Source organism: Anopheles moucheti, chromosome X (genome assembly GCF_943734755.1).
Source record: "Anopheles moucheti chromosome X, idAnoMoucSN_F20_07, whole genome shotgun sequence".
Taxonomy (NCBI): Eukaryota; Metazoa; Arthropoda; class Insecta; order Diptera; family Culicidae; genus Anopheles; species Anopheles moucheti.
Window position 1 is genome coordinate 8530313 of NC_069142.1, and position 19105 is coordinate 8549417.

Genomic DNA, 19105 nt, shown 5'->3' on the forward strand with positions numbered 1-19105 from the left:
TACGGCCCGGCTGATTGAGTTGGGGCGAAAAGAAAGGATGATTGGTTTTAGAACCGAGTTTGATCGAGTAATACGGGATTGGGTGACGCACACGGCATCCCTCTCCCCCTTTGGGTATCCTCCGGCCTGCCAACCGGAACCGGATCGGTCACCACTGTGTGCGGACACCTCGTTTTATTTTATTTAATTTCCGCAAAAGGCGTGCTCTCTCTCTTTCGCTCACACGCAGCCCCCTGATTCACGCACGCAGGCCACGAATTAGGGGTGATGTGTGCCGGAGGATGCTACCGGGGGGGGAGAGGGAGAAGGGGTGTGCTGTGCTTCCCACCGCATTGAAAACCTTGGACGTTGGGAGCCCTGGTGTCCAACACCTCACCTTTTTCGTCTCTCCTTTGCCCTGCTTCAATGTTCCGACGGTTCGACAAACTTCACGTACACCTTTTTCGGCGTTGACAGTTGCGAGAGCCAGCAATGGGATTGGGTTGTGCCAGCCCGTTGCTGTATCTACATGAGTGTGTGTGTGTGTGTGTGTGTGTGTGTGTGCGTAGAGGCTGTGTTTGTGTGCGGTTATAATGTGTGGAACCGAGTTGAAGGTAGGCTGATTTTGCCCAATTTTGATCGTTCGGTTTGCTCGGGTACGGTTGATTGATGTGCGTGTGGGAGTTGCAACCGTTCTTCTTCCTGTTCTTTCACTAGTTTCTTCCCCTTGGCACCAGCCAGCCACTCAAGCGGGGCTGCTGAACTGCACTGCTTCACTTATTCCACACCGTTTCAGAAAGCACAACTTCGACGGCGCGACTCGAAACTTTAAAACTGAAACCGTTTGACAAAACTGCACCGCACTGTGGCAGCACGGCGTCCGGGGTCGAGCACGCACACGGTACTACGGCACTCGGTACACGGCGTAGCCACTTCCTGGCGTGAAAACGGTATACCCACCGTACAGCCAAAAGGGGGAAAAAAGTTGTCCACACTACGCCACACGGGCACGCACGACACACACATGGACGCACGCGGCTACAACGCACACCTTTGCCCCGGACAACGCACTTACTCGCTGCACAGTAAACTCAACTTTCTCTCGGTGTTGTGCGCCCTGGACACACTGGTTTTGTGTCCGTCCGCCTGTCAAGCCAGCACCGAATTGCGTACGTGTGCGTACGTGTGTGTGATTTGCCGTGGCTCTCTTTCACGCAGCAGTGTTTGTGTATGCGCCGGAACGAATCGCTGGCTCACTCTACTCCTCCATGCACACTTGCGTACACGCTGCGTTTGAGAGCGTAACTGTGTGAGTGAAACGTATCGCATGAGGCAGTGTTCAAATAATAATAAATCTTGCGATAGAAACACTAGATACCGCTTCCAATTTTGTTAAAATGATGTTAATTAATTTTAGGTGACAAAGCTAGAGCATTCAATCCGATCATCGAAGATGTTCTGGAGGGAGTGTAAATTCTTTAAATTGTTTTTTCTTTCCGCAATCACACAAAATGCAAAGAACACTGCCTAATGCTTTTTTTTGTTCGCAACAACAAACACCGTACCATATGGTCGATTGGCAGCGGCGTTAGCACGTACAGCAGCTTCTTTTTTTACAGCTGCAATAATGGTACTTAAAATTTCCATGAGATGAACATCTATTAATGGACGATGAATCATAAACTTTACTACCATTTTCCATTCACAGATATCGTTTATTTGAAACTAAATTAAAAAAGGTGAGCTTTTCCAATCGTTTACAGTGCACGGTTGAATGCTTTAAAAAGCCAACTTCGAGGCAGGAGTCGTCCTGGATAATGCATATTATATTCTCTTGCAATTTCTGCAATGAATATAAGAGTGCATAATTTACCCGTAGAGTTGTCAACCAAATCTACACACGTAACTTGGCAACCGGCATACCAGGGTACTCCATACGTTTTCACGTATACAATTAACGGTTTTCGTAACAAAACAATGCTTTCTATCTACTTATATTGTTGCAAATCTTTGTAAATCGGCATGTTGAATGAATATAAAACTACATAAAACTATTTTTGTGGCTTCACCTGCAGCATGGAATAAATTTGCCCATCACTATTGCAATTCATACCATCAAACCCGTGAGAGCGATCGCCAGTGCAAGTAAGAGAGCATGTTTTTCAAAAGAAAACATGTATGTCCCTCCAGCGTGCATATTTTGCTTCTTGGGCCATCACTACGCATACATCTCAAATAGCATCTCACCAATAGATGGCGCTACCTGCAACACCTTTCAGTTCAAAGATAGATGGCGCTAACAGACTGTGGCGTTGGACTAAGGTGCTTTTCAAGGACATAAGCAAAAAGTATTTAATTACACGAAGCAACTTTGATTTGATCAACTTTGAAAGAACTGAAGGCATAAAGCTGTTTCTGTGACGTAAAGTAGATGTTGAAAAAAAAGAATCAATTTATCCATGCCCGTTTAGCATGCATTTCGCATTCTATTAATCAAAGATTTAACTAATCAAAGATTAATTTTGAGAATAATATTAATCGTGTCTAAACTTTCGGTCATGAGTTGATGGCCCATAGTGATGGCCCAAGTGCAATAGTGATGGGCAAATTTATTCGACGGTATCGGAAATCTGAAAACAGCTGGTTTTTTTTTATGTTATGATAAATGTAACGATCCATTTTAAATTTTAAAATTGATTGAATTTACCTCGAAAATAAACACAATAAGAAATAACCAGAAGAGAAACGTCATGCTCCACACAAAATGTATGGAATAGCCGGGTATGCTGGTTGCCAACTTACGCGGTAAAGTTTAAGATAAATCAAAATAAAATACTTACTGCTTGTTGAAAATAACAATGTATACACCAAAAAATCAGAAATAAAAAGTAGGGAGGCTACTGAAAATTTAAATCAAAGCAATGAATCAAAAGTAATTGCAGTTTTAAGTTGACAAAAATACCCGGGTATCCGGTTGCCTACTTGAAGGTAAATTAGCTCACTGAAACGTTGGTAGCCGTATCTCATCATTAATGCTATTCTCCGGGCTGCCCTTTGATCCATGTTGTTACGACTTCAAAGGTGAGATCACCTATCTTCGAAGATACAACCGAAAACAATCGTTTAAAAAAATAAACAATAAAATTATATCGATTATAACGACCAACACCGACAAGTTACAGGTAATGTCGTAAATAAATAACACCAACGAGATCTACCACTGTAATAAAAACACATTACACTACAACTAACCGGTTTTTGAAATCACCCATCGGTTTGTATTTATTCGTAGTTATTAGCCTTCGGTTGTTTTTAGCTTTTTTTTTGTTTAAATATAGCATTCAAAATAAATTCTCCTATTAAATTCTGGTTTGCATCATCTTCCGCCAGGTAAATCGATATAGATTATTTAATAATATAATAAAGGTTGATCAGCAGCAGCAGTAGCAGTAAAAACCAGTCTCGAGGGAAACGTTAGACGTTATTTGTTTCTTCTTGCATTTTTTTTTGTTGTTGTTTAGTTTAAATTTTCTTGTTTTAAAGATTTTTTTTTTGCTCCTCTGTTTTTTGTTTTGATTATCCTCACAAACGCACAAAACACACATGTTACGCACATCTAACGTTTCTTGTACCAACGCATTCCTTTAACCGCGCGCGCTATCGAGTTTGCGCGTGCTTAAGGAAAGTTTCGCTTCCGTTTCCTATTTTCTGCACACGATCATCAATTGTAACATATCTATTACATACATATATTTATATATATATATTAATTATCGTTTCGTTTACTGATAAAAAGGCACCTAACCAAGACACCGCATACACGCACCGTACAGGGAAGGTGTATAAAGGATGCGGAAAATGTAGCAAAGTGTTGGAAATTTGAAAAGAACAAGTGGAGTTCTTTTGCAAATTTGACAAACTGTACCACAATTCCTTTTTTATTCCCCTATATGGCACTTTCCCCATATAGGTATGTGGTGCACAAAACGTTTTCGGGGGAATGGGTCTTTAGTAGCACCGTTTAAATGGTTGGCATTGTAAGGAAGTTGGAATGAGACAAAAAACAAATGCAATCGGTAGAAGGAATATGGATATGTTGGACGTGACAACATATTTTTTATCCGGCGCTAGAGCACCCATGGGTAAGGTTTGCTGCGCAAAACCGCGCGATACAAGTTGTACGCAGATGTGGTTTAATTAGTCAATTGAAAATGGTATACAGATAGTCCCCGATGTACACGGTACCTTCTCTTATACGCGGTTCATTGAAAATGGACAGCTGGGCTAGTTTATAGCACAAAATTTAAACATTACAGTTCAAAAATTGTTAGTATGTCCTTCTTATTTGATGCATTAATGTTTTGTTAATTTTTGTTTACAAAAAGTCGTCGGAATTGCTGAATATAGTACGCGCAAAGGTTGAAGCCTACTTCCATCGGATCCTCTCGGGGATCCGGTCCGCTATAATAGTGTATCTCGGGGACTGCCTGTACTGATTATTAGGCTAGCGTTTTCAAGAGTGTGAATAACCTCTTCGCCAGAGAGAGAGTCTGGAAGAAGGTTCTGATACACGCATTGCCCGGAAGCACCACTACTGGTAATAATAATAATAATAATCATTATAATATTAGTAATACTCCATTCGCGTAGTAAAACGTTTGTTAATACTGGTGGAATGGAACTCAAGGAATAAAGGATACTGATTAAGGATACATCAAGTGCTAGTCAAAGTAGCTTCAAATTATCCAACGTCCGGCTTACCCGGGCGCAACAAGAGGGAAAGTGTGTACCGTCCATTGTTGAACATCAAATTTAGCTAAAAACGACGCTCCCGCCGTCGACCGTGGGCGACAACCAGTCAACCGAACTACTTTCTCGGGGTCAGTCGGTTGTACGGTTTGCCGCCGTGTTGCTCCCATTCGCGGTTAAACTCGTGCTCCAGAATTTCTGCACCGCGCTTCCGGGTCAGGGCGGTTTCCTCCAGGCTCAGCTCGCACATCTGCATGTCGTCCTTGCCGGCCACCAGCAGTATCGGCGGCTTGTCCGTGTGTAGCTCCATCTGGCGTGCAACGTACTGGCCGTCGAAGTGCGCAAACCACCAGCTCCGTTTGCTGTCGTCCGCATTGGCAGCCGTTGCCACCTCCGGGCCGCCGTTGGTCGGCCGCACGAACGGTATGCGGAAGTAACGATGGACGCTACCGGTCGGTACGATCTCCTGCTTCGGAGCCAATCTCGGTGGACCGGAACGTGCCGCTAAAAGAGAAAGCGCATGTCAACAAAACCTGGAATACTCGCAACGGTGCATCACTACGGCGAATGGTACTGCTATTGCTTACCGGCCTCCATTACACTGCGCGGTGCTCGCTCGTTCTCATCCATCGTCGTGCGCTTGCGGTTCTTTGCCTTCCAGGCGTGGTACACCTTCAGTCGGCGATGGAACTCATGCCGGCAGGCTTCCAGCAGCTCGATGTCACAGCTGGTGTTGATCGCATCACGCAGCTCCGAGTACTTCCACTTCGACAGATCGTGCTTTTGCTTCTCAACCAGCTGCTGTTGTGCCCGGATTGCTTCCGATCTGTCGCAAAATGTCAAAGTGAAGTGTTATTAACATGAGGGGTGTAGGGCGAATGTTTAGCTCTATCTGCAATAGAATTACATCACCTTTGCCATCTCTGAATGAGGGTTTATGAAAATTTATATATATAAAAATGGGAAAAGAATTTCTAATTACAAGTGGCAAAGGTGACGCAGCTCGAATGGGGTGGGAGGAGGATGAATAAATTAGTGTTTATCTTAATGGAGCTGTATAAAACGGTGGAGCAAATAAAACAAAAATCTCTTGCCACACAAAATACACACGATCGTTTTTGTTGATATACGTATGTACAGTTTGTTCATATTAATTGTTTTTTACATAGAAACAGTTTGCAAGTGATGAGAAGGGAAAAAACACGTCAATGTTTCCATCTCACACTATTTATAAAATGGAATTCACGTCCTGCGGACGTTTCAAAGGGCGTTCAAATGGATACTTTATTATTTATTAATAAAAAAACTAAAACAAAACAATAAAATAACACAAAAAATACAAAACAAAAATGAAATGTTTTGAAGAAAATAAAAGTAAAACAAAAAAAAAACGATAGAACAAAACAAGGAAGGAAATAAGGGAAGGATTGTTCGTTTCCTGCTTGCTTGTGTTGATCGATCGGTTGGGTGTGGGGTAGGAGTGTTGTGGGTTTTGTGTAATGTAGTATTTTACAATGTACCTTATCAATCGGTTTGCGTTGCCCAATGGCGTGACCTCTGGCGTACCGCTGGAGAATGGGTTGGAAAATGCATTGAAACAAACATAGTTAAAATAGAAAATTCGTGATCCGTGTGGTAGTGGTGGTGTTTTTGAGGTTGAGAAGCCGTGGAAAAACAAGAGGTTGGGGTTGGGTTGTAGACCAGCTGTGATCAGAGACTGATGAGGTTGACTAAATGAGTGTTTACGAAAATTACGACCAGTGCGAGAATATACGACCAAGATATTATTTACTACACAAACGATAGCTTTTGCTTAAGCTGTTTAGTTAAGCGTTTTAAGTTATTTTACCGAGATACAAAAAAAAAATCGATTTAGCCGGAAATAGCTGGAAATACGAGAAGTTTATCGTTTGTGTAGGCAGAAAAAGATAGTGATTGGAAGATTGTATTAAAGTTTAAACGACAGGTGTTATGCATTCCCAAAGGTTGAGCGTTCTAAAGATAGGGAAGAGTTTTCACGGAGGAGAAAATGTTACGAGCGTAAGTAGAGAGACCCTTGAGTAGTGTTATTTTAAAGATGTTGTATAAGTGTTCAAAGGGATTATGATCACACACGACTAGTTGGTAGAAACTAATTTCCACAAAATTAGACCACGAAGCGTATTGCAGTAGATTGCTGGAAGTTAATTGTACAATTGCTTAAATACCATCACCGAAACGAGAAGATCAATAAATTTGACTAATGTTAGGTTATTTGAACGTGAAGCACCCAGCACCGTATTAAACTACCCAAAATACACAACGCTAGGCTAGCGAAATATACAAGCAATAAGGGAAATACAACAACGCCGACACCGGTAATAGAGAAGCACCGAGGTTAGAAGCGAACCAGCGAACGGAACAACAAGGAGGATGAAGAAGACGCTGCACGCGTCTAGTGGATGTTAGTGCTTAACTACACACGCACACACACAGAACACACAGATGACGAAACTAGGCGTTTGCCGTATGGCGTTGGTACCGTGTGTGTACCATACGGTTGTTGCATACTTTCTCAACGCGGGCGGACTGTCCTCGACCTGTCCGTTCGATTCCTGCGCCAGACGGAGGGCAAGCTCGTGATCGCGACGCTCCTGTTCCAGCTGCTGCCGATACTGTATGTCCTCCTGCGCTTCCTTTTCCAGCTGTGCCTGAGTAGGTGTTAGAACAGAGTACCGATTAGCATATGAAGCGTACACGGGCGCGGTTTGGTGTTTGTCGCGCTCCTCCCGGTCGAGCAGTGACCGAAGTTCTTTCGCCGCCGTACTAAGGGCTAGTGCGGATGACAGTACCTGTAGGGCAAGGGCTGCCTTCCGATCTTCGCCTTCTTGGCGGAGCCGTTTCGCTTCCTCCTCCTTGCGGCGTGCCTCTATTTCCGTTTTCCTGCGAACGAACATGTGCCATTAGTAATTGTGGTAAGCGAAAGCGAAAGTAAATCATACTCACTTCTTTCTGTTTTCTTCCTCCTCTTTGAGGCGACGCATTTCCTCCTCCTTGGCACGGCGCTCGGCCTCCATTGCGAGCTTGATTTTGTTCAGCCGCTCCTGCTCTTCGGCATTCCGTTGCTCCTGCAGGCGTGCATTGATCAGCTTCATGTTCGTGTCCAAGCTGCGCATAATCTCCGCGTACTGTTGATCAATCGCGGCGGCACCAATCGATGGATTGTTTCGTATCTTAGCGATCGCCACAGTCAGCATCGCCTGCACGTCCCGGATGTTGGCCTGCATCTTTTCCCGGTCCATCTTCAGCTGCTCGGCAATCGCGTGCATCTTGTTCAGATTGCTCTCGACCGCCCTTATCTTGGCGATGCCACGGTAGCGTGGTTGATGCTTCTTGCGCACCAGATAGCCACGGACCACCTTCTGCAGCTGCACGACCGATTTGTTACGGAAGATGATGCGATTTTTCACTAAAAATTGAGCAAAAAAAAAAAAAAAACAAACGTTCAGTGGAGGTGGAATCTTCCGGGCGATGTCAAATAGTAAAACACTGAAAAAACAAGAAACTGAAGCGTTAAATAACATGTGTGCATAAGACGATTGGCCTACGTTTGATGACGCATATCGCTGCGAATGCCGATTTGATCCAGCGCGAACGGATTAGCCACTTCTTCACCTTCGCGACGATCGCCTTCAGGTTCTCCGGATCCGAGCGCATAATGCGATCAAACTCGACGAATTTTCCGGGTCGAAAGAACACCTTCGTGATGCCGAACTTGAACTCGTTCGAGTTCAGCTTCAACGACATCAGCATCGCCTCGCAGAAGGTGCGCGGTGGCAGTCGGGCCAGCTCCGGCGGCAGATAGCTTTTGTACATGTTGTACAGCTCGTTGAACGGTACGCGCGACGGATAGCCGTACTCCATCAGCTCCAGCACCGAGTTGGTGCCGGAGTACTTCAGCTGGGCCAGCGCCAAGCTGCCCTCAAACTCATGGTCGATCATGCGGCTGTTCGGTTTGATACAGCGTATAAAGTTGGTACCGTTGTTGCGCAGCTTCTCCAGCAGTTCGCTCAACTGCGACCGAAACTTGGAGCCGACCGAGATAAACGATAGCTTGCCGACGTTTATCGGCATCTTGCCAGTACCACCGCCACTGAATAGCGCATTTAGCAGCGCATTTTCTGACTCCTGCACCAATCCCTCCAGGGACGCGTGCAGCGCATCGTTATTCTTCTCGATGAATTGGTTCTGCAAATAAGAAAAGCAAACGGATAAGTATACTGGCGCAGCGTGGGATGATGCATTGCCTACCGTATTGTAGCACACGGCACCGGCAAAATGGCGAACCAAAAACCCTTCATCGTCGCGCAACGAACGGTGCGCCTTGAGCCGGGATGCTCTCGGGAACGACAGTCGGTAGTGGCCGGTCCAGGCGGAATGTACCTCGTTCGTAAAGTGTGCGTACGACGGTCTCGGCAGCTTCGATTCCTCATCCAGCAGCGTAAAGATACCGTTCGACTTCGACTCGATCAGCTCTGTGTAAGAAAAGGATTTTGTGTTCATTCATATGAATCATTAAAGAAGGGACATTGAGGACATGAGGAGTCTTTCAATTCGACTTTCAAAAGCAATGGCGGATGAAGCCTTTTGAAGAGCCTTTTATGTCATAAATCTTGGATGATTTATACATGTTTGAGCATAAATCTTTGAAATCGATATTACTGAATCTGAAACAGATGCATCCGACACTAGTCGATACTGTTTTACATTTACCATCTTGTTCCACTTACCGATAATGTCCTGATTGTCAGTGTACTTAATTTCCGGCACGTTTAAACCTTCGCGCGCGTACAGTACCTGTTCCGCCGCTAGTATATTATCGTCGAAGAACTTTTGCAGCTTTTCATTACAGTAGTTGATGCAAAACTGCTCGAACGAGTTGACCGTGAAATATTCTGTGGAAAGTGGAAACAAAGGGTGAAGCAATGTGCTGAAGAGTTTGCGCAGCGATTATTACCGAAACCGGCGATATCGAGCACACCGATGTAGTAGCTAGAGGCCTGGAATGGAATGTTCTGGTTGATGAGCGCAACGATGTGATCGAACAGCTTCGAGTAGAGCGCTTTCGCGAGCGCATCGCGCGCATTGTTCGCTTCGTACACCTTCAGCATCACCATAATGACCGTGCCCTTGATGCCACCGCCTTTACTCTTCATTACGCGCGACATTAGCGCCTGCCGCAGCTCGGACGGATCCACCCCGATCAAGCGTGCCGTGACGTTCAGTGACGCTTGCGAATCCTGCGTGATCCGGCAGCCACCGTTCGAATCTTCCGGATTTTCCTCGAACCGGATGTTGCCGAGATGGAGCACCGCCGCCACCAGCGAGTAGATTTGCATCCGCTCCATCTCGCCTAAACCTAACCGACCGAGCGCTTCGTCCAGCTGGCGGAAATCCTCCAAGTCGTCCAGTATCGGATCCTTCAGCGGGCCTTTCGTTGTATGCACGCGCGACTTGTACCCGGCCGGGATGCGTGATTCCGTGCTCGGGTGCGTAAAGTATTGCGTGCATCCGCACAGATACCGATAGTCGTCCGGTTTCGTTAGCGCTAGCTTTTCGCGCAGTGCCGGCGGTGCGCCAGCACACAGCAGATAAAACACATGATAGTTACGCTCGTCCGGGCTCTGCGTGCAGATGCGGCTCTTCTCCAGCAGGTAGTGCGAGATGTGACCCCCGACCACCTGGCACCGTTTGTCATAGTGCACCTCGATAAACTTGCCGAACCGTGAGCTGTTGTTGTTACGCGTTGTTTTCGCGTTGCCGAACGCTTCCAGTATCGGATTCGCGTCCAGTATCTTTTGCTCGATCGGACCGGCTGCCGCAACCGAATCGCACAGGAACTTGAGCAGATACTTGGTGCTTTCCGTCTTGCCCGCACCGGATTCCCCCGACACGATGATCGATTGGGACATCTTCAGTACGCGCATATCGCGTATTGCTTTATCGGCTGGAAAGATGTAAGGGCAAGGCAGGGCAAAATAATTCGTTGCGCTTTCGATTCATGTGCGTTACGGTAAACGTTACGAATATCTTACCGATTGCGTACACGTGCGGCGGTAGTTCACCGATCGATTTACCGCTGTACCGTTTCAACGTTGTCTGCGAGTAAAGGTCGGGTATTTCCTTGTACGGGTTGACGGCGATCAGGATGTTTGCTACATAGGTCTGAAGTTGTTTATAAAGAATCATATCAGGAGAAAACACTTAACTTTGGTCGTGACACTAGACGGTTCACGACAATCACATGTGCGACCAATATTCTTAAATAATTTGATATTTTTTTTTGATAATTGAGGTTTAACCTCATATTTACACTTTCTTGTCCTTTAGGTAGTGTTTTGTAGTGTCCAAAGTTTGGTTAAAATTTTAATCGAAATAGTGATCATTTTAAAATTTCAAAAGTGTGTAATTTAACTTATTTTAAATTGATTTTGAAATAAAATTAATTAAATTCACCAATCATTTTCTGAACAAAATTCGAAAAAAAAACGAGCGAAATTAAGCCTTTTTGGTTGTTGTTTTGCCGATTAAGAAGCACTAAGCTTAGCAAAAAAAATTGTTTGGTCCAATAAAGTCACAAACGAGATTGTCGCTATACGTCTAGACTCTTGCGCTACATGAAGAAAAGTAGCCTTAAAGGAACCTTACATAAATCTTGTCTTTGTAGTAACGGTTCCGTATATTGTCCAGCAGTGTTGCCTCGTTCAGAAACATCAGCTCACAGTTGTCATCGTTGTCCGAGGGTCGTTCGCAGGAGGGAAAAATGTCCTCCGGGATGCAGGAACGCTTCGGCAGCTTGCCGTCGACGGGCTGCACCTCATACTCGGTCGCACCGATCTCGACGATGCGCCCCTGTATGTAGCCATCCTGTATGTCGCGTGCCCACACCAGCTGTGAATCCAGCATCACTGTGTGGCGAGAGAGAAAAACAAAACCAGGAACGGAATGAAGAAAGTCGGGTTGCCCCGAAAGCCATTTTTTTTTTGCCGCGTCGGTTAATACTTACTTGTGGCCCCTGGTGGGAAGGGTTTGCGATTTTGGCAGGGTTCGTCTAGTCGGTTTGTGTGGGTACGTTAGGTTGTCGCTGGTGGACACCACAACTATTCGGTGTACCGCATTGGTGTGCAGGCCGCGCAGAGGGTGGGACGGTGATGTTGAAGGGTGAAAATAAAAAGAGAAATCACAAAACCGATTTGAAATTAAAAACTTGCAACGAGCGGAAAACTGGAACGTGGAGTTTTCACCACCGCCGCACATTGGCCGAAGTCTACCTCTTCTCTGCCACCTTCTCCTCCTTCCCCACCTTCTCGCCGTTGTTTTGTTACGGTTGCGGAAGTGAAATGAATGAAAACACGTTTACCCCAAACCGGTGGCTTCGGACCACAACAAAACAGTAACACACACACTCACGTACGCACACAAACACGCGGAAGCATTCGCTTTTAAGGGAAAAAGGCACACTTTTTTCCGATGTTCGTTATGGGTTCCTTTCCCTTTTTCCCAAACCCCACTCCCCAAACACCGTGCGATCAATCGCACACCACCTGCTGTTTGTTGGGTTTTCTTAACGTTAACGCAGCACCCGATCTTCACTCTCTAACACCACCGGCTATTATCACAAGCCAGTAACATCATCGAACAATGACGGCACATACCGGCACATGCATATATAGCAGGGTTTGCGCTTCACAGAAGCACGATGCAACCGAAGGAAAACGGAAAGCAACGACGAAATAAGATAAAACAGTAGAGAAACTTTTCCTCATCACGTTTGATGATGATGATCTAAAGATATGCGGCGAATCATGGGGTCGGATCGGAATGGGGAGCCTTCAATGTATGAAAATTAACGTCGGCCAGCACAAGCGACCATCTCACCTTTCGTGCGTTCATAAGGGCGGGACCCGGGAGCCGGGAAAGCCAGTTCAAAAACCAAAAAATGTATGGTGAGGTTTTTTTTTGCCTAACCTGATTAGGGGCATAATGCAACACACACACACACCAAAAGCAACGCATCGACGAAAGATTCTTTTTACCGGTTTACCTCACAATTAGCCCTGCGCTAACCCTTCTTTTTATTTTTGCTTGTACACACTCACAACACGGTCAACAAAAATACAAACACAAACAGCCACAGCGAGACAGCATAATGATGTTGGGTGCGTCGATAAGCTGCGCGTTTGTGTGTGGGGGGCAGGCTTAATTCTACAAATTCTGAATGCCGTAAACGTAACCTATTTCTATTGCGCATATTGAAAAACAAAACCAAAAAAAAAACTACAAAAGAAGAAACCGGAGATGTTCTGGCTACACCAGAAAAAGGGACGATGGAAGGGAAGGGAAGGCGGGGAAGGGAGAGAGGGAGTTCGGAGGGGGGGGGGGAGGGGGGGTAGTTATTGGGTGGATCGCATGATGCTGTGAATCATCAATTCGCGCCCATGTACGAAGGTGTTTCACTGTAGATCACTTGCGAACCAGCAATTGCCACGCTTCCAGTGGTTCGCAACCTCTTTTGAGATAAAATTAAAGAAGAAAAAAAAATCCAAAAAGGCCATTAAAACTTTATCGATTATTTCGAATTTTTTAATTAGCAGCTTGTTGCAATTTACAGGGCGCGGTACAGGGCGGATCCAGGAAGGTACACATACGGTGGAGTGCCATTGGAATTTATCGCATTGATTAACAAGCTTATTACGCTTGTTTAATATTTGTATGATTCAGAGCGAAACGGGCACAGGTAATCGTATTGGTGGTGTAGGTGAAGGTGCACAAACTGCAAGACTAATTTGATTTAAGTGACTAACATAAGCTTACAGACCGTTCTGAGAAATTGAACCGTATTAAGGTTTCGTCACCTAAGCAATACGGTCGGTGTGGCTGTCTTTTCAGAATAAAATAGAAAGGTTACGTTTCCCAACTATGTGAAGCGTTGATGCTTGTTTAGAAGGGCGCTATATCTAAATACCATCTCGAATCGAAATTAAATTGATGTTATGTACTGTTTTGAAGGTATTTTTTTCTATGTTCAACTCTACTTTTTCCATTTTTTTCATGTTAAAATGAATCACTACTCAAGCCTGTCGTTACATCGACCAGGTTATTCAGGTATTTTAACTGTTTGAGTTGTTGGTGGCCCTTTCATTTACGTAGCGTATGATTTTTAAAGTGAATAATTCGGTTTGAAGATTCATTCCGATCAATGCATCTGAATCAAAATCACTCTTGACTTAACCGGAACTAAAAGAATACTGGCTGGCGATTGTGTGACATCACATATCGGCCCTTGTTAAGTACACGTATTCAATTCGAATCTAATCTGTTGTATGCTTACTTATCAGCGAGTCAATTGCTTTGCTGTTTCGCTTGTAGTCTACCTAATCTAGTAAGTCAAACTAGAGGGCCTCTATAGAGTCGTTCAACCAGTACCAATGTATTATAAAAATAAATACGTTTTCTTTCTCTTTCCTATATCGCAAAGGTGCAGAGATTACAAAGCGAATCTGCATATGTCAAAATATCATAGTGAAGAATTATTAAACTATGAAACCATATAAATATACAGCAATCTCAATTTTCGGGGTTGGCCACCACTGACATTTGGGAACCAGAGGCGTTCCGTACAATCGGCAATATTCAGTCAAACTAACGCAACATCCTCTGCCACCGCACATGGGCCAACAACAAGGGGGACACGTTGAAATCTGACGCCTCATCATTACCCGCATCGGCCTCTCCACGTGCCCAAAACGTCCGTTGCAACGCGGTGCGATGCGTTTATGCCGCCGCAAAACCGACACGGTAGGATGGGTTTTTTTTTTATTTTAGTTGAAGAGCGGGCGGCAAGCACAATATTGTTGGAGTAAATTGAAAGAGACGAGTGTGTGTGTGTGTGTGTGTGTGTGTGTGTGTGTGTGTGTGTTTGTGTGTGGTATAAGCTGCACACACCGGTGCGGAGGGCAATATAGGTAATAAACAATTGGCAGCAAGCGCGTTCCGGATTTGGATGTGCATTTGTATGGGCCCTCGTGTCATCATTCCCCCCTCCGCTCCCCATCCTCCCGTGCACACACACACACACATAGGGAGGTGGTTATTTTTGTTGTTGTACGTTGTAAGTTGGCCAAGCTCATGCTTCTATTGCAATGTTGAATGTTTTGCTCGCCAGCTCAACTCCACACGGTCCCATTGTACAAAACTGGCGGGTGGAAACCGCAACCCTGCCATTCTCACCATGCTCCGAAGCATTTGTGTTTTGTTGTAGTATTGTATTTTCGCTGTTTAGCATGTTCCTGTTACTGTGGGGAGTGAAGTGGACAGCATAAACACAGCGATCAGACTGCTCCCACGTAATGCGTTTCTCGCTAACAAAAAAAAAAAGAAGCTAAAACCGCCCCTGGTGATGAACAATTAGTGTAAGCATGTGTGGCAAAGTAGTACGTGGGTTTCCCATACACACATCAACGCACGTACGCGTTCGTGTCTGCCTCCTTCGCTGGTCCGTTCGATCGGCGAAAGATAAAGGGTTTCCACAATCATGCTGCAAGAATCTTGAATTGACGAAATTGTACCGTGTAAGGAAAAGGAACCCAAGGGAAGATAATAACGCGTGTTCGCTTTTCGATTCCCTACACTACCGGCGCCCACTTTCGGTGTGAATAGTTCACGCGAAAGATATGCTACCGCACCAGGACCGGGAAAGCAATCTTGATCACATGTTTTTTCTTCCACCTGTTTGACGACGAGTTGCGCTTATCTACACAAGCTCATACCAGCGCATTTCAAGTTATCAAAAAAAATAAAAAGAACCCGGAAGTGGCGCTCTATCCGTGGCCTCGTTTTGTCTCTTTTTCATCCTTTTCCAGTTTTTTTTTGTCTATCAACCCGCTTTGATGCATATCATTGGTTACAGGTTTCGTACGGTGTAAATAGTGACCACCGGTCAATCTCTTTTCTCCAGATCCCTCCCCGTGGGGTTTTGCAAATGGTTTTACATCTCTCAACCCTACCGCGGTTCGGTCCGTGTCGGAATAGAGCATAAGTGGAGTTGCCTCTAAAAAAAAAACACACAAACAAACAAGAAATTAAAAACCAAACTCAAGAAGATGCAGGCTACATAAACCGCTATGTTTTCCTGTTTTTGGGGCCATCCGTCTCTGGCTCCCTGCATACATTTTGGTGCGAGAGCGCGTGCGAGGAGATTTTTTTTGGGGGGGTAGGGGAGGGAGAGGAAATGGGCACACAATTAGCTGGCCAGAAATTCGGTAACCGCTTCGACCGTTTGTGCGTGTGTGTACCAAACACCACCCCACGGGGGGGAGGCAAACAGGTAAGGCAAGAAAAATGCCCGTGCGGGAAAGCCGCGGCCGGTTCGATTTTCTAGTTTTCCCTGATACCCACGAACGCCAATTTGTCCAGTGTTGTCAAACTCGTTTTGGTTTGCCGGGTCGGTTTGGCATCTGTTGCCAATTTGCCATGTCTAACGCACGACATGTTTGTTTCCAGTTTAGAGACCTCAAGTACAGCAAAATTTTTGCCATAAACCTTTATACTTTCGCACCGAGACAAAAGTTATGATAACATAAAAACAATGCAATACGGACTGGCCGTCTCTTCAGAATAACAAATAAATAGATAAAAACAATGGATTACTATACATCCCGGTTGTTTACATCACGGCTATTGCCTTATGGCCTCTGATTCATCCAAGACAACAGTCAAAGTACTCAAAATTCCTTCACGGGGCCGGATTGGAGCAACTCGCGGACCGTATGTTTGACATGTCTGACATTTGCCGGGTATTCATCAATGCTTGTCGATACCGCAGAAACCTGCGATACGCGAACCAATCGGTTTGCCCTGTCGGTGAGATGTGTAAACGGGCGGTAAGGGGTTGAGAAGTTCTCTTCTCTGTTCCCTCCTTTCCCCGGGCTCATTTGAAGGGGATGACGAAGACACTAAAATAAGGGTGTACTGGCGCAACTTCAAGACGATGAGATGTCGCACCTGATATCTCTCTCTCTCTCTCTCTCTCTCTCTCTCTCTCTCTCTTCCTTCTGCCTCATTTCTTATCTTCCAGCAGGTGTGTAGATACTTGGCACACGGAACCGTCCGGACCAAACCCGGCGCAGGGTGACTGAAGGAATATCGTTCCTATCGTAACCGGGCCTTGTTGTCACCGTTTGAAGTATTTCTGCGACTTTGCGATAAGGAAAATAGGCAAAAAAAAAAAACACCCCAAACGTACTACAATCTATAACATCGGGGCTCGCCCGTCGCCCGATGACGGTGGCGGTGATGATGTTGGCCTCAAGTGTCGCCTTAACTACCTTGAATAGCCCGTGTGCCAGAACTGGAGCAGACTTAAGCATCGAAGTCGCCCATTGGAAGCCATTTGCTGACAATGGCATACACTTTACCACTTGACTTTCCGATTTGTTGTGCAGACGGTCCACTTCATGCGCGTCCGGAACATTCTCCCCTAAAGCGTCGAAGGAAATCGACCGTTTTTTTTTTCGCTTCTCTCTCTCTCTCTCTCTCGTCCCCATCCACCCTCGAACCTCACTCGAAAAAAAAAAAACCATAAGGGTGGCGGTTCGGACGCCCCCTCACACGGTTGGTGCTTTAAGTGCACAAAAAGGGTTTCCATCCCAATGGAAGCAACCCCCGGAACGTGGGGTGGAACGAAATGGATGGATAATGCATCACCATCTTCTGCTTTCTTCCATCCCGCTCGGTCTTTTTCCTCACTCTCTCTCTCTCTTTCTCTTTCCCTACCGGTTCGCGTTCACCGCGTCACCGTGTCCAGCCGCGGAGATAGCGATTGAGCGAGATGGTGAGATAGTGATTTGAAAACGAAGGAAAATCAAGCCCCTGCCGGAGGGGAGGAAACATACTTTTCTGGCCCTGTAAGTACAAATAAGCAACTATCATCGGACACACACTGGAAAGAACGATGCTGTATTTATATTGAACGATGCTGTATGCATACTGTTTTAAGGGAAGATTTGTTTAAGTTGTCTTACCTTCTGCTGTGCTGCTTCGGGTTTTTTTTTGTTGAAAGGTTGGAATGTTTTGCAGCTCACACTAGCGTTCGCCTTTTTCCGCTGGTCCGTAGGGACCGTTTTTCGTGATGCAGCAGCAGTAGCAGCAGCAACACAACTGTACGGCGTATGGAAATGCAATTGCTCGTGTGTATGTGTATATCTGCGGGGGTCTGTAGAATGAGTTGTGTGTTGGCGGTTGATTGGTGGAAATGGGGGGTTTCGTCGCATAAGCAGCACACGTACGGTACGACAAGCACACCTACACATACGCGCGATCGCGCCCGCTCACACACTTACGCACCGGTTTTATGTATATCTACGGGAGCGGCAAGCAACCCGGGGAAGCCCTACGAAACAATGAATGTTTTGGGAGGGTTTGCTCGGGTTCGAGTTACCCCACTGGACAGCAAAACCACTACAGCACCATAGACGCACGGGCACTGGATAGTAAGCAATATCGCGAATAATACGAACCGGAACGAAATCTATTGCTATCAACGGCACAATACACACCACGGCACAGCTGTTTTGCAGTGCATGCTACGGGCTCGCCTCTCGCTCTTGCCTTCTGGAAAGGGCAAAACGGTTTCTTTGCACAGCACCACCGCTAGCCGCGAACTTGTCCAACCGGATGACCGTGCGAATGTAACGAGCGGACAGCGGTGAAACCATTGGAAAAATTTCCACGACGGCGTCTCACTGACAGCTGGTAGTGGTGGTCCGGTTGTCGGAACGGATTGGTTCGGACGTCAAAACTGAACCAATATGAGCTGACAGTTGGGGTACGCAAGTGGAAAACACAGCAAACTATCGAGCTGTCACTTTTGAATCCTGTTTGACAGAAAATTTAGTTATATTTGAATTTAAATTTGGCTTCCCTGTGTGGCTGGAACGAGTTAAACCTTCAAGTAGACAACCGGATAACCGGGTATTTTTTTACTTTAAACTGCAATTACTTTGCTTGCTTGTAATTCATTGTTTTCATGCCCCATCTCTCTTGAACTCCCCGTTTGCTGATACGAAATCCCATACAAAACAGCCGTTTCCCGATCTCTGACACCAGGAGAGCATGTTTTTCAAGAGGTAACATGTATGTCTGTTACTCGGGCCATCGCTGCGCATACTATCAAACTCATGAGCACGATCGCTTGTGTAAGTGATGGCCCAAGTAGCAAAGTATGCACGTTGGAGGGGCATACATGTTTCCTCTTGAAAAACATGCTGGTATTGGAAATCCGAAAACAGCTGGTTTGTATGGGATTTCGTTTTGTTCGTTGGAATTGTGATTATGTTTG

The 19105-nt window shown here is 45.5% G+C and overlaps 1 protein-coding gene across 1 annotated transcript; it reads right to left on the minus strand.

Annotated features, from left to right (window-relative positions):
• Nucleotides 1-3285: 3285 nt before the first annotated feature.
• Nucleotides 3286-18433, minus strand: LOC128307447 (myosin heavy chain 95F). Its single transcript, XM_053045296.1, has 14 exons — nt 17790-18433; nt 11774-11867; nt 11416-11675; nt 10803-10932; nt 9725-10714; nt 9498-9662; nt 9019-9242; nt 8316-8955; nt 7714-8176; nt 7560-7650; nt 7279-7418; nt 6249-6296; nt 5316-5554; nt 3286-5232 (listed from the first exon to the last, which is right to left on the minus strand). Coding segments are annotated over exons 2-14 (3777 nt in total). The 5' UTR covers nt 11775-11867; nt 17790-18433; the 3' UTR covers nt 3286-4846.
• Nucleotides 18434-19105: the final 672 nt, after the last annotated feature.